This window comes from Papaver somniferum, chromosome 8 (genome assembly GCF_003573695.1).
Source record: "Papaver somniferum cultivar HN1 chromosome 8, ASM357369v1, whole genome shotgun sequence".
Classification (NCBI taxonomy): Eukaryota; Viridiplantae; Streptophyta; class Magnoliopsida; order Ranunculales; family Papaveraceae; genus Papaver; species Papaver somniferum.
In genome coordinates, this window is record NC_039365.1 from 19,745,070 (window position 1) to 19,762,139 (window position 17,070).

Genomic DNA, 17,070 nt, shown 5'->3' on the forward strand with positions numbered 1-17,070 from the left:
GATACCTTCTATGATGGATTCATTGAAAGGTATGAGTTCTCAATGAACTTTGATTTTGATTTTGTCTAGGAAATCTTCTTATGAGAATTTCATTCTTGTGTTTTAGAAAGAATAACTAGATTTTGGAATGACCATTATTGTGATTACACATAGCTATGTCCAACGATTTTCGTCTTCAGTGTTTTTAGATTTATTTGCTTATATTCTAAAAATTGTTTGAAAGATGATTTTTGCAGTATTAAACTTTATGGTTTTTTATATTGCAATTTGTTATGGGATATGTGTGTTTGCGTCCGTAAACTATGATTGTCCCATACGTGGTCAAAAGTTAAGTCCTTCATATGTCGATACGCAAGTATTGATAAAAGATTGAATGAACTTTTGACTTACAAAAGTTAAAGCCTTTATGTCATTATTTGACGGAAGAAAGGATAAAACTTTTGTTTACAAGGATTATGTCTATTGTATGTCATGGTGCAAATTAATGGATAATAGAATGAATCATTGTCTATTCCACAGTATTGATATTCCCGGATCCATATTTCTTATGTATGTACTTTGCGGCTCTGTAAGTTTTCTTATGTTGAGCATTTCCAATTAAATTATCATGGGTTCTCTTGTGGTTAATTTAATTGAGTTTTTTGGATACAATTTCATATTCTTATGTGATTTGTGTTGTCCAAAGAAATCCTTCTTTTCTTGTAAAAGTAAGGTTTCTATTTTTGTTCTCTCGAGAATGACATTTTATGGGGGAGAGTTCTTAATTGAACTTGTGCTTAATTGCCAAATCTTTGTGGGAGTGCGGATGTGGAATATTATAGGGGTTATCTTGTATCTTTATAAACTCCTTGATGAATGCATTTAGCTTCGGCTATATGATTGCATCTAAAAAGTTGATATGTACTTTATTTTGGTCATGAAGTGTCTCTATGGGAATTTCATGAGGATCCCACTAATTTTCGTACCTTTGCCAATTTTATTTACAAAGGTATATATGGTTTTCGGATCATTATGTAAGGGGGAGTGGTTTCCATGTGATATGAAGTATTAACTAAGGGGCAGTGATACATATCACCATAGTATTGTTTTCGAAGTTGTGATACAATTGAACTTTGATGATGTTTAATAATATTATGACACTGTATAACAATGATTGAGATCTCGTGTTTTCTCATTGTTATGGCTACGGATTTTCAACAACGATGATGCTGAACTTACAACCTTTGGGATCATTGGAGTACTTGGAAGTGACGAATATTTCGAGTAATTTCGAAGAACCAAGGAGATCATGCATGTGGAAAAGAAGCTGCAAAGTTTATTTATTTTGTATTCCATATGTATTGATAGTTTTTTCAACAAAATTGAGATTGTTAGAGCACTGCTCGGTTGAACTCGCAAGCGTTACTATATCAAGCTTATTTGTCAAGTTTAGTTGCCAAAACTATAAGTCTTGATTTCTAGTCTACTAAGTGTGGTTGAGCTCTAGACTCCACGGTGTTCATCATGCAAAGACGAAGAACTACTCAAGGAACTGGTGGAACTTCATCTAAAAAAAGGTATGTGGATACTTGAACTTATCTATCACTCAAAAGTATACTTTATCTCCTATATATCTTGAGACAAAAGTCGTATTTCTATATAGATTATGATTATACATATGTACTATTTCGTATTTCTGTGAGGTGCGAAACTAGAATTAAAATTTGGCTAGATTGCTGGGTTATTGGATTAGATCACACGCCCTTACCAGATGATGGTTTAATCAACACAATTTCATATGTTTATGTTTCTGATCTGTTTATACATGGTATTAGAGAATGGAATGTGTATTTGGTTCACTATCTGTTTGCCCCTGATTCTGCTAATAAAATTCTAGCTATGACTATTCCTGCAATTGTCTATGACACGCTTATTTGGATGCTAGATAGGAAGGGACAATTATCTGTAAAAGTTCTTATGATTGTTATCTGGATTCTATAATGCTAATGCAGGTGCTCATGTTGTTCCAGTTCAGGTTTGGAAGGCTTTGTGGCAAGTTAAATTGCCTCATAAAGTCAAACTTTTTTCCTGGAAATGCATTAGGGATATAGTCCCAACTAGAGATAAACTTTTTAGATACATACCAAATATAGAACTACATTGTAGTCTCTGCAATCATCTTAATGAGTCTATTGATCATATGCTTATTGAGTGTCCTTATGCTAGATCAGTTTGGTTGTCTTTAAATGTTAATGTAAGTAATATTATGGCACAACATAGCTCCTTTTGAAATTGGGTTATATCTTGGTTTCTACAGGAAAGAATCTTATTTTTGGATCAGGTATTACTAGACAGGAAATAAACAAACTTCTTATGGTGACAATTTGGACAACCTGGAAAGATAGGTGTTCTAAAGTTTTTCAGAACATCAATCCCAACATATTGTTGTCTTTAGAGAATATTCATAGACTTAGTACTCCATCTTCTAATAATATTACTACTAATAACAACTCTTTGCGGGTGTTAAAATGGAAACCTCCATATACTGGTTATCTGAAAATCAATTTTGATGCATCCTTTCTACTAGAAACTTTACAAGGTGGCATAGGACTAATTGTAAAAGATTTTTCAGGCCACTGCATTGGTGCTCAAGGAAAATACTTTAATGGAGGAGTGATAGAAGTACTGGAAGTAGAAGAGCTGGAGTGCAGAGCCATGAAAGAAGCTGCATCTTGGTCTGTTTCAAAGAATCTCAATAGAGTGGTATTTGAGTCAGATAGTGAAGTTTTAATAAAATCCATCAATGAACAATCACAGCATGTTCATTGGAGGAATAAATCATTAATTCTTGACATTAATTTTTTTTAAGTAAGATTAGTTATTGGAGATCTATCTCAGTTAAAAGATAAGTTAATAGTATTAAAAAAGCGGGGCTCTAACATCCACACCCAATATTTCCATTAGCAATATGTATGGACTAACTCCAATATACTTTTAAGAGAATCAACTAGATAGTCAGACTCAATCTTAATAAAAGTATATCAAAGAGTTATATCTCTCTTTCTTGATTCAATACTTACTCAAGCAAATAGAAATCTACGAGTCTAATTAAATACAAGAGAAATCACTTGAACGGTACCAAAGACCAATATTCAAGTATCAATCAATTTCAAACAATAATTAAAGGTTGGATTTCCCAATTGATTGATTGGAACGCACAACCTGTGATATTTCAATTATATAACAAAATATAATGCAGAAGAGAAATAAAACAGACACCAGAAGTTTTGTTAACGAGGAAACCGCAAATGCAGAAAAACCTCAGGACCTAGTCCAGATTGAACACACACTGTATTCATCCGCTACATACACTAACCTACTACAAACTAACTTCGGTCTGGACTGTGGTTGAACCCCAATCAATCTCATACTTATCCAAGGTACAATCGGTCTCCTACATCTCTGATCCCAGCAGGATACTACGCACTTGATTCCCTTAGCTGATATCACCCACAACTAAGAGTTGCTACGACCCAAAGTCGAAGACTTTAATAAACAAATATGTATCACACAGAAAAGTCTACGGTAATAGATAAATCTGTCTCCCACCGAAAGACCTACGAGTTTTTGTTCCGTCTTTTGATAAATCAAGGTGAACATGAACCAATTGATAAATCAGACTTATATTCCCGAAGAACAGCTTATTATTATCAATCACCTCACAACAATCTAAATCGTATGATGATGAAACTAGATATTGTGGAATCACAAACGATGAGACGAAGATGTTTGCGACTACTTTTATATCCTGCCTATCGGAGAAATCAATCTCAAGTCAATCCTTACAATTGTACTTAGTACGATAGAAATAATAAGATCAGATCACACAACTACGAGAAAGTATTATCGGTCTGGCTTCATAATCCCAATGAAGTCTTCAAGTCGTTAACCTACAAGGTCTCGTTAGAAACCTAAGGTTAAAAGAGAATCGACTCTAGCTAATACAACTAGTATCACACAGGAGGTGTAGGGATTATGTTTCCCAGTTGCTAGAATTCTCCCTTATATAGTCTTTCAAATCAGGTTTTGCAATCAATGTTAGGTTAGTAACAAAGCATTTTGATTAGATTCAAGCTAATATCTTTCAACCGTTAGATCAAAACTTATCTTGTTATACACAAATAAAATGCATGTTTGTGTAACCGTACCCAAACTTGTACATCTAGTTGGTTCAACAGTAGTTAACCAAATGGTTAGCCATGTGAGCACTTTCATATCAACCATATTCTTCTTTACCACAACTAGTTCAAATGACTCAAATGAACTAGTTATAGAGTTGTTCAATTGCTTAGATCTTTATAATAGACACAATTGAAACAAAAACGATTTGATTCACTCGAATCGATTCATGAACTTTATAGCCACGGTTTGCAAACTTGCATTCCTTAGTTTATATAAGTTTAAGTTCACGAATAATCGTTTTTAGAAAATAACCAACTTAAGTAAGCAGACTGGTATGCTGACTTAATTACCCGGAATAAGTTTATAAATAGTTCACAAACTCCAGCTGATTTTCTCGAGAAGAGAACCTCCGACAGTACGCGGACTGGGTTCACGGACTATGTTCCGGTTTTCCTGATCAACAAAGTACGCATACTTTGGTTCAAGTAATAAGGACTTATACATGTATGAGTATCACAAAATGCTTATATCCAACAATGGTTATATAATCTAAACTCTCATTTCAATCATTGAAACATTCTTAGAGGACGTTATATAGGTGTTGTTCACAAACCATTTTTCGTCAAAGCCATTTTCAAGTGATTGAAACTTAACATGACTTTCGTCACTAGTAAAGATGAACTTGGCCAAAGAGAAAGCTTACTAACACATATTTCGAGAAATAGATAAGCGAGTTAAACTCGCCTCGAAATAGCAAATGTGTATAATAAAAGTCTATATAGCAAAACGACTTTTGTCTCAAGATAGTAGATAGACTTTTGAGTGATAGATAAGCTCAACTATCCACATACCTTTTAGTCGATGAAGTTCCACTAGTTCCTTGAGCAGTTTTTCGTCTTTGTATGATGATCGCCATGGAGTCTGGAGCTAAACTACACTTTCTATCCTAGTCCGAGATTTAGCTAATAGTAGACAAGAAATCAAGACTTATAGTTTTGATCACGAACATTGAAAAACATGCTTGAGATAGCAACGCATGCGAGTTCGACCGAGCAGTGCTCTAACAATCTCCCCCTTTGTCAATTTGTAGTGACAAAACTATCAATACATATGGAATACAAAAATAGATAAACAAACTTTTGTAACTCCTGTTCCACATGCCTGATCTTCTTGGTTCTTCAACATTACTCGAAATCTTCTTCACTTCCAAGTACTCCAATGATCCCAAAGGTTGTAAGTTTAGTATCACCGTTGTTGAAAATCTGTAGTCATAACAATGAGAAAACAAGAATTCTCAATCATTGTTATACAGTGCAATAGTATTATTATACATCATCAAAGTTCAATTGTATCATCACAACTTAGACAACAATACTATGGTGATATGTATCACTCCCCCTTAGTCAATACTCCATCTCACATGGAAACCACTCCCCCTTACATAATGATCCGAAAACCATATGTATTTGTAGTGTGAACTACATATTAATTCTCTCATTTTTTTGTAAATAAAATTGGCAAAGGTACGAAAACTAGTGGGATCCTAATGAAATTTCCATAGAGACATTGCATGAACAAAAGCAAGCACATATCAACTTTTTAGATGCCGTCATATACCCGAAGCTAAATGCATTCATCAAGGAGTTTATAAAGATACAAGATAACCCCTGTAACATTCCACAGCCGCACTCCCCACAAAGATTTGTCAATTAAGCACAAGTTCAATTAAGAACTCTCCCCCATAAAATGTCAATCCCGAAAGAACAACAAGAGCGATCTTACTTTCACAAGAGAGGAAGGATTTCTTTGGATATAACAAATCACATACGAATATGAATTTGAATCCAAAAATACTCAATTAAATTAACCACAAGAAAACCCATGATTAATTCAATGGGAATACCCAACTAAATTACCACAAAAGTGTGATCAATTCAATTGGTCATGCTCGACATAAGAGAACTTACGGAGCCGCACAGTATATACATAAAATATGGATCAGGGAAGATCAATACTGTGGAATAGATAAGGATTTATTCTATTTCCCATCACTATTTGCACCATGACATACAATAAACATAATCCTTGTATACAAAAGTTCATCCTATCTTCCATCAGTATTTGCATAATGACATAGTAGGCTTAAAACTTTTTTAATGTCAAAAGCTCATTCATTCTTTTATCAATACATGCATATCGACATATGAAAGACTTAACTTTTGACAAAGTATGGGACAATCATAGTTCACGGACGCAAACACACATGTCCCATAACAAATTTGCAATATATAAAACCATAAAGATTAATACTGCAAAAATCATCTTCCAAACAATTTTTAGAATTTAAACAAATAAATCTAAAAACAATAAAGATGAAAACGCTGGATATAGCTATGTGTAATCACAATAATGACTATTCCAAACTCTAGTTATTCTTCCTAAAAACATAAGAATAAATTCTCATAAGAAGATTTACTAGACATTAAGACCTTTGAAGAATTCTTTATCGTCCCCGAACTCTTTGTCATCGACAGTCATTGGGGAATAAGGTTCATGAATATAGGAGTTAATATCGATAAACCTTCTTGATTGATGTCAAACCAGGGCCTTCTTAATCTCAAGAGTCTTGACTACAACAACCTTTATCTGTTGAATCTCCTTTCGTGTCTCCTTCAATACTTCAAGAACATCAGAAAATTTCTGAGAATTTGAAGGAACCACTCTTGGCTTCCTCACATTCCTTCTTTTTCTTTTCAAAGTTGGAGGCAACGGAGATTTCTCTTTTCCCTTCATGATTGATGGCTTGACAATCATATTAACATCTTTTCCATCAGAAGACATAATACTTGGAGTATCCATAAGCGCATGGGTTTGTGATAGGAAATTACAATTCAACTCAACAAGCAGTCTTAAAATAAAAAAAGTTTCATGTAAGGAAAAAGGAATGTAGGGTTACGCAACCTTTAATAGGTTCGTGCACGCACAATTCTGAACCCTAGAGAGAGTAGAATTATCGAGAATAACTCTCCTTTATTGATAGACAGGAAATTTCAATTTTGCATCAAAACAAAACTAAGAAAAGAGAAAAATAAAAACTTTTTTAAGGCACATGAGACAAGATCTACAAAACAACACAATCAAGTTGTGTTGCGGTGAACAATAATCTGTCCCAAGGTTTTTAAATCGTGAATCGCTTTTGAAAAATTGAGAATCGAATCGTATGTTAAATCGTGAATCGTAGATTCATGGTCAATTTTTGAATCATATATTTGTCTATAAAAAAATAAATAACTAGGTGAAAAGCCTAACAAAAGTTACATATATTTTTCAAGTTTTGTATAAATAAGATTTAAATGCATCACTAATCACCAAATGAACCACAACTCAGTGGTTTGAGTGTTGTCTCTATAACGCAGGTTCGAATCCTACAGATGTTATTTTTGCAACAAAATAAAATAGAACAACACGAGATTTGGTTTGACCGAAGTCTGAAGCGTAGACAAACGTCGACCTGTCAGATTTGTTGGTCAAACGATTCATACATGCGCTTCGAATCGAATTATGAATTTCTGACTCGACTCGTACGATTCATTCGAGTTTAAAAACCATGATTTGTCCACCATGTTCATCTTGAGAGGAATTTATGGACCTCTGTATATCAAAACGATTGGACCATTCTTTCTTTTCTAAAGGTCTTGTTTTATCCTTGGAAATTAACTTCTTGGACGAAGATAAAATCTTACATACCTCGGTGGTCTTTTGAACAAGTTTGACCTTGTTTGCTAATCGATTTGCTCTTCGTTGAAATTTGTTGACATGTCTCAATTTGTGTTTGTACTTATAACACTTTGATAGTTCATGACCTTTGAGTGAACAGACGAGCATTTCAATCTTGGACATAACTCAAGCGTCTGAGATGTGCAAGCTGCTAGACACATAGTGGTACCTGAAATGTCATACATAGAGTTTCCAACGGAAAGGTCAATTTTATCTTCCAGATTGGTTGAGTTTTCTTCTGAAAGAATATCAAGATTGATGTATGTATTTCTACAATTATCAAAATCAATATTTTCACAAAGAAGTGCAACACTTGATTTTTCGTCTTCATTAGAATCATAGTTATCAGACATTTCATCCAGAGTTGCAACAAGACCTTTGTTCCCAGTGTATTTCTTTCGATTTGGACACTCATTTGCAAAATGACCAAAACCTTTATACTTAAATCACTGAGGCATATCCTCGTCATCAGTTTCATCGTTATCCCTATTTTTAGGAGGAACACGGTTATGTGGTTTATCTGATGACTTGGATTTATTTCTGGAGAATCGTTTGCTTATCTTCAAAAGAAGATCCCTAAACTGTCTTGTGATCAACGAGACTGACTTGTCAAGATCTTCATCTAATGAATCAGCCTTAGAAAGATCATCTTCAGAGACATAAACACTTTTACTTTTATCAAGTAATTTAATGTTCTTTAGTGCTTTGAAAGCAACATCCTTATTAGACTTGGAAATATGCTCATGATCAAAGATCTTTAGATTCCCAAACAGAGTATTTCTAGATAGCGTTGGGAGATTATTTCCTTCAACGATGGCATGCTTCTTATAATCGTATCTAAATGGAAACGATCTGAGAATTTTCATCACAATGTCCTTTTCAAGAATGGTCTTACCCATGCAAAAGATGCATTAACAATTTCAGATGCTTTGTGATTAAACTCATCAAATGTTTCTTCATCTGCCATACGAAGGTTTTCCCAATCGGAATTTAGATTTTAAAGTCTAGCTTTGTTCTCACTGGTATTTCCTTCAAATACGGTTTCTAAGATATCACAGGCTTCTTTAGACTTAGTGCATGTAGTCACATGGTGCTGAAGATCTAAGGTAATGGCATGTATGATAGCATTTAAGCCGTCAGAATTTTGCTTTGCAGCAAGGATTTCTTCTGGAATATATATACCAATATCCTTAGGTATAGATACATCTCCTTCTGTATTAACCGGAGGATCATAGCCATTAACAACACGTACCCATGTTTGAAAATCACGATCTTGAAGAAAAGCACGCATATCAATTTTTCACCATAGGTAGTTTGAGCCATCGAATACTGGAGGTATGTATATGGAGATAAAATTTATGTCCATAGAGTCAGATCGCTACAAACACAGACTTATGAGGTCGTTAAACTTGTTTGCCTGCTCTGATACCAATTGAAAAATCGGGGGTCTAACAACCACACCCAATATTTCGATTAGCAATATGTATGGACTAACTCCAATATACTTTTAATAGAATCAATTAGACAGTCAGACTCAATCTTAATAAAGAGAAATCACTTGAACGGTACCAAAGACCAATGTTCAAGTATCAATCAATTTCAATCAACAACCAAAGGTTGGATTTCCCAATTGATTGATTCAAACGCACAACCTATGATATTTCAATTATATAACAAAATATAATGCGGAAAAGAAATAACACGGACACCAGAAGTTTTGTTAACGAGGAAACCGCAAATGCAGAAAAACCCCAGGACCTAGTCCAGATTGAACACACACTGTATTAAGTCGCTACAGACACTAGCCTACTACAAACTAACTTCGGTATGGACTGTAGTTGAACCCCAATAAATCTCACACTGATCCAAGGTACAGTTGCGCTCCTACGTCTCTAATCCCAGCAGGATACTACGCACTTGATTCCCTTAGCTGATCTCACCCACAACTAAGAGTTGCTACGACCCAAAGTCGAAGACTTTGATAAACAAATCTGTATCACACAAAAAAATCTACGGTAATAGATAAATCTAATTCCCACAGAAATACCTAGTAGTTTTTGTTCCTTGTTTTGATAAATCAAGGTGAACAGGAACCAATTGATAAACCAGACTTATATTCCCGAAGAACAACTTAGTATTATCAATCACTTCACAATAATCCAAATCGTATGATAGCGAAACTAGATATTGTAGAATCACAAACGATGAGACGAAGATTTTTGTGACCAATTTTATATCTTTCCTATCGGATAAATCAATCTCAAGTCAATCCTTACGATTGTACTTAATACGATAGAAACAGCAAGATTAGATCACACAACTACGAGAAATTAGTATCGGTCTGGCTTCACAATCCCAATGAAGTCTTCAAGTCGTTAACCTACAGGGTGTCGATAGAAACTTAAGGTTAAAGGAGAATCGACTCTAGCTAATACAAGTAGTATCACACAGGAGGTGTGGGGATTAGGTTTCCCAGTTCCTAGAGTTCTCCCTTATATAGTCTTTCAAATCAGGGTTTGCAATCAATGTTTGCTTAGTAACAAATCATTCTACATTCACTGTTAGATTAAAACCTGATTAAATTCAAGCTAATATCTTTGAATCGTTAGATCGAAACTTAGCTTGTTACACACAAATGAAATGCACGTTTGTGTAACCGTACCCAAATTTGTACATCTAGTTGGTTCAATAGTAGTTAACCAAATGGTTAGCCATGTAAGAACTTTCATATCAACCATATTCTTCTTTACCACAACTAGTTCAAATGACTCAAATGAACTAGTTAGAGAGTTGTTCAATTGCTTAGATCTTTATAATAGACACAATTGAAACAAAAACGATTTGATTCACTCGAATTGATTCATGAACTTTATAGACACGGTTTGCAAACTTGCATTCCTTAGTTTATATAAGTTTAAGTTCACGAATAATCGTTTTTAGAAAATAAACAACTTAAGTACACGGACTGGGTTCGCGGACTCTGTTCCGGTTTTCCGGATCAACAAAGTACGCATACTTTGGTTCAAGGAATAAGGACTTATACATGTATAAGTTATCACACAATGCTTATATTTAACAATGGTTATATAATCTAAACTCTCATTTCAATCATTGAAACATTCTTAGAGGACGTTATATAGTTGTTGTTCACAAACCATTTTTCGTCAAAGCCATTTTCAAGTGATTGAAACTTAACATGACTTTCGTCACTAGTAAAGATGAACTTGGCCAAAGCGAAAGCTTAGCAACACATATTTCGAGAAGTAGATAAGCGAGTTAAACTCGGCTCGAAATAGCAAATGTGTATAATCAAAGTCTATATAGCAAAACGACTTTTGTCTCAAGATAGGAGATATAGTAGATAGAATTTTGAGTGATAGATAAGTTCAAGTCTCCACATACCTTTTAGTCGATGAAGTTCCACCAGTTCCTTGAGTAATTCTTCGTCTTTGTATGATGATCGTCATGGAGTCTTGAGCTCAACTACACTTTCTATCCTAGTCGAGACTTAGCTAATAGTAGACTAGAAATCAAGACTTATAGTTTTGATCACTAACGTTGACAAACATGCTTGAGATAGAAACGCATGCTAGTTCGACCGAGCAGTGCTCTAACAAGTGTTGCAGATAAGTTGGCCAAGAGAGCTAGAATTCTCAAAGCCAATTTTGAATTTTTAAATGATCTTCCTAAGGAAGTTCAATCCTGGGTAGATCATGATTATCATGTAAACACTATCTCAAATTAATACAATCCATTCTTTGAATAAAAAAAAATATTTTAGGTGTTAAAGAAGTTTTGGAGGAGTTTATTTCCACGACTTATTATTTTCTATTGGTGTCTTCAGATCAATACATATACATACATGTATATATATATGTTGCGAAGTATTTTGTTTTCTTTGTCCACTCATCCCTGTTGGTCTCACTCATTACTCGTTCAACTAAAATACCCATTTTAAAATAATAAAATTATGACGAACCGAAAAATTCCACCTTTGTTACCAAGTCATGCATGCCGAAACTCATGGATGCCCCAATCGTAATGCACTGACCGGGATGTAAATCTTCACTTGTCACCAGGAAAATATAAGTCGATTTTCCTTACCAAGCATGCTATACAAGCACAATACCCAAAACATAATTTTCATATGTAGATCCCCACTGTTCCGAATTACAATTTTTCTGTTAAGGGGGTGCAAGGCCATAAATGCTAATTTTGATGCATTTTGCATAGATCACTGACTTCCGAGTCCTATCCAAGCATAAGACATGTCTTGGACTTACACATTGGCCATTGCAAGGTTACTTCTTCTTCCTCACTTCGCTTCGCCAATGAGCTGAACGCATGTACCGATCTTGCTCGTGCCAAGGGTGCATCAGCCAGGCTCATGTCATTCTTTCCATGTATCATCCTTGTGATGCAAGTGGCTTATGAAAACTCCCCTAACTTGTAATCTTGGTTAGCTTTCCTTTTTGGCCATGCCCAATTTGTAACTTGGCAAGCCAACATCGAATGACTTGATAATGAAGTATGAGTATACAACAAATGGATTGCAACTACCTCATCAAGTAGGGTAGCAGTATTCTATTACATCGCATTGCCAAACCAGATGATGTGAGTTACTAAAAAGTCGTAAGCACCTCCCAATTAGATGATATGAGCAACAAGGTGTTGGACCACAAATGTTGCAACTCATTGAGGATGCCTACATACTTTAATCCATAGATCGAATGCATCAGGCACAGACTGTAGTTCATCCATGTCGGGAACAACGAAAGACAACTGGTATTGCAAGGTTAGAGGCCAAGCAAAGCCTAGTTTGTTTTGGACAAAGGGTCTTTCGAAAATAATGCACAAAAGTTTGCATCATTGACCTTTCCTTCGAAATGCATCATATTGCTGATGCATTCTTGATGCGCAAAAGTCATACTTCATGCATCACCTGTACGATGAACTATTGATGATTCGTGAAGAGGATGAGATAATGGATTTGAGGCTCTGCGAAAACCATGGAATGGAGATGGCGTGGGATAATACAGGAATGAAATCACCAAAACATATGCATAACGAACACATGACGATAGTGTCAGCAATCGAGGAAGAATTTCTGGGAGCATATAATTATATTTATTGCTCATCCGATGAAAATTTAACATAATGGCTTGAGTACAACACAATCAGTATCAAAGACCTCCAATCTTTGGGGACCGATTAAAAAATTATTATTTTAGGACAAAATAAAACAACTTACCTAGTATTTTTTTCAGAAATTATTATCAGTTATAAGTGTAACCGAATTTATAATTATTTGGATAACAAATATCTAAAATTTGCAGAGCTACAAGTTTTCATGGATCAAAATAATTATTATCATTGCTTGTATCTTTTATTTAAATCATTATGACCAAAAATTATATCGTCTCATACCGCATACCGTGCCGGGTTATTTATAGTTCATCTATACTTATTATTAGTAACACTTCACATTTATCAACAGGTAATTAATTCAAAGAAATGCACATCTTACACAAATATGTATTTGATAACCTCGCATTTAGCGTTTCCAAAAATGAACAAACCTGGATTTATTCCATGAAACAATTTACAAGCATTTCACAATTTACAAGCAGTTCAGAAGATCTCCTCCATTTTTTCTCTTTCTTTATTATTTGGAATGAAGTCATCTTCTTGAATCAGATGAGAACAACACAATTCTTTTCTGCCCAAGAAGAAAGAAGGATATCTCGCCAATGTCACTATTGTACACCCAAACTCAGTTCAGAAATTATCAACATTCAAAATCAAAATCGGATGGCATGTGTCAGTTGCCCTCCATATATGCAAGTGTTATATCAGATGTTGAAATCGTTCCAGATTGATCAACATCAAGATTCTCAAATTCCTTCATCAGAAGCACAATATCTTCCTGCTGTACTTTCCCCATCTCTTTAAGCTTATATAGAATGAATTCCGTAGCACTGTTCAGAATGAAAGATGGAAAGTAACCATTAATCCACAATTTGGACAGATATGCATGTTTCAGAGAAAACGCGTTGATGGAAGTTCTTTATATTGATTTCTTTGCATTAAAGATTTTTAATCAATGAATAGCATATGAAACTTACCTCACGACCCCATCATCATCAAAGTCTGCTGCCTCGAGATCGACATGAGTCATCTTTCGTGTAAGGACCCATTTGATTATCGACCGTTGCTTACGCTCACTAGTCAGTTCGGCAAGGTGGAGGAAAAACAAACCCAAACAGATGGTGCTAGTCAATATCCAGAAGATGGCAAAAATACGTCCTACTTTGGTTGAGAAGCTCTTGTCACCGTAACCTAAAGTTGTTATGGTGGCACAGACACAATAGAAGGCATCAACGAAGCTTAATTTCTCAACTCTTATCAAGAAAACCGTACCAACGGCAATAAGCAACAAAAGTAGTCCTAAATTTATAAAGAACTTGTATTTTACTCTGTTAGTTTCTAGTTCCTTCATAAGCTCAAGTGCACCAACTTTTTTATTCAAGTGTAAGCATTTAACCAACAATGCCTCCTGCTTCTCTACAAGGAAGTCTGCTGACTTGCTAAGAAAAAACCCAATAATTGCCATTCCTATGAAGACAAAGGCACAGGCCAGTAATTTTGAGGTAACGCTATCTGGAACAAGATCTCCATATCCAACTGTGGTCATTGTTACAATGCAAAAATATATGGCGTCAAGGATCTCATTTGTTTTCTGACCTTTGATTTGATCTTTGACTAGGCAGAAGCAAATGGCTCCTATGCCAAGATACAGAGCAAGAATCAACGATACCTGTCTAAAACTAGGGTGTACATTAAAGAAAATATATTGGTTACGAGGAACTGCGCAATCATCCTTTTCTTGAGGAATGAAGTCAATAGGGGCACTTGCGCACCGCCGTATTCTTCTCTTGACCGAACCTACTTTATTTGGTTGGGAAGAAGGTTCTAACAAAGCAGTGGACACTGTGTTTGTTGAATCATCATGAGCCATTAGATGTGTTACAAGCAGGGGAGACTCAGTTAACAAGTACCTGAAAAACATACAATACAGAACTGTATGTAATTCAAACTTATACTGTCATTATTGTTTCTGAAATTAAGTAGACTACTAGTTTCTGGTGCTTAAGTCTTACTCCGTATAAGTTATACGCATTAGTAACAATAATAATAAACTGAATAACCAAATTCATGTTCATGTTGTAGAATGGAGCTGAACCTAGAAGGATGAGAGCATCAGGAATTATTAGTTATCTATAAAAGAACATATACTATTTTGAAGCTAGTGTACAATTGTGAATAAGCTCGTGAAAAAAATTAAGAATTCATTAATACAATAGTAACGATTGCTGAAATGAGCATTAGTCAAAGACCTAACAATAAAAATAGCTCATGAAAATCCAACTTTCCACTTTTCTCAACGTAGACTACTAAAGAAGTTGCAAATTCTCAGAAACTTGGAAAGCTGTAACTATCTATGATTCTACATAACATGAAAACAACAAGATAATTGAGTTTACCCCACCCATTATGACAAAAATACAATAAGAATTCATCAGAAATTCAGAAATAACAATTGCTGAAATGAGCATTAGTCGGTTACCCAACAATAAAAATTCTCAGAAATTTCAATTCCAGTGTTGTTAGTGGTCAGGTTATCATCTGAATTAGTCTAATGAAAAATTCAAACTTTATCACCAGTTCAGATGGATAGCTGTGTTGGACATAAATTTCCTGAAATGGGTGTCTAGGAAAAGAAATTTGAACCCTAAGATGCATCCATTTACATGAAAGAGGACATTAACACCAGGTTCCAAAACCAGAGATCTAGAAGCAAATGAAAGTAGTAAAAAACATAGCGATAATGGAAGAAATAGGAATGCAAAATGTAAAAATGTTTGTTAAAATCTGGGGAGTTACCTCTGAATATAATTGTTCTTCAGCTTCTTCTTCTATTAGATAATAGTATCAATGGAGATCATATTTGTTTCTGGTTTATGAGAAATTTGTTTCTGAAACATTCTACATAGTTATTATAAAAATAGTAATTTTCTGACCAAAGTAGCCTTTTGGTCAATCACAGGTGGACATCAATTCATTGTTAATCACCACCACTAACGAGTATCACCGTCCAACTTGACATTTGGTCTCCACCTTAATTGGTTGTGATAGGTAATTTTTGAGAAAATTTATTGTGATGGCGGTCTTGATGTACTTCTTAAGTCGGCAAGGGCGCATTGAGATTCTATATACATCTGCAGAAATGAATTTATGAGGCTGCATTACTGGAGGCAGTGCTTTGGGCAGAGTCGAACGAGCCGCAGCATGTGGTCTTTGAGGTGGACGCAACTAGCGGGGAAACCAAAATGAAATCATGTAACCCAAGAAGTTGAAGTTAAATCTAGGAAATAAGACATCATCAAATTGGGGCGGTGGCGCAGTTGGCTAGCGCGTAGGTCTCATAGCTATATATAGAGTGATCCTGAGGTCGAGAGTTCGAGCCTCTCTCGCCCCAATACTTTTTTGCCCTAAATATATGTCCTTTTTATTCATATCAACGGAAGAGAATATTCTTTTAATACTTTTCGAGTTGCTCTAGACAAATCGTCGAGAAAACACTCCTCGAAAACCTCCTAGATCCATAAAGGGGAACGATGTATCCTTCAAGTGGGTTGATGTGTGTCCCACCTAAATATCATGGGACTAGTCCAAAAATATTTTTAAGTGTTAAAACGGTTTCGGAGGAGTTTATTTTTACGTCTCGTTTAAATTTCTTGTGAAATCTAAACCTCCATATCCATATGAAGTGTTTTGTTCTTCTTTGTTTACTCATCCCTATGGGTCTTACTTATTCCCTATTCACCAAAACCACCCTAATTTTAATTAGGGTTATTTTGTTTTTGGTACTCAAGTTTTGACCAACTTTGTTGTTTGGTCTAACATTTGTCCAGCTTGGTGTTTGGTACTTGGAAATGATGTTGACCCGCGTGGACTCGGTTTGACCTTGACGTGTCCACTTCTCTGTTAATTAATTAGAAAATTACTAAAAGAAAATTAACTTTAGTAATAATGACCTGCTAAGTCCTAACGTTACACGTGTACGCTCAA

The 17,070-nt window shown here is 35.0% G+C and overlaps 1 protein-coding gene and 1 non-coding gene across 3 annotated transcripts; one reads left to right on the top strand and one right to left on the bottom strand.

Annotated features, from left to right (window-relative positions):
• Positions 1–13,424: 13,424 nt before the first annotated feature.
• LOC113306841 (two pore potassium channel a-like) lies at positions 13,425–16,085 on the bottom strand. Of its 2 annotated transcripts, XM_026555754.1 has the most exons (3): positions 15,883–16,085; positions 14,064–14,996; positions 13,425–13,916 (listed from the first exon to the last, which is right to left on the bottom strand). In XM_026555754.1, exons 2-3 carry the CDS (start codon positions 14,954–14,956, stop codon positions 13,760–13,762), a joined length of 1,050 nt encoding a protein of 349 aa, XP_026411539.1. In that variant the 5' UTR covers positions 14,957–14,996; positions 15,883–16,085; the 3' UTR covers positions 13,425–13,759. The 2 variants fall into 2 exon arrangements, with proteins under 2 accessions (XP_026411539.1, XP_026411538.1); XM_026555753.1 differs by lacking the exon at positions 15,883–16,085 and having other exon boundaries at positions 14,064–15,013.
• Positions 16,086–16,388: 303 nt separating this feature from the next.
• On the top strand, positions 16,389–16,477 carry TRNAM-CAU. Its single transcript is given in 2 exon segments — positions 16,389–16,426; positions 16,442–16,477. It is a non-coding gene; the product is annotated as a tRNA-Met (tRNA).
• The last annotated feature ends 593 nt before the right edge of the window (positions 16,478–17,070 follow it).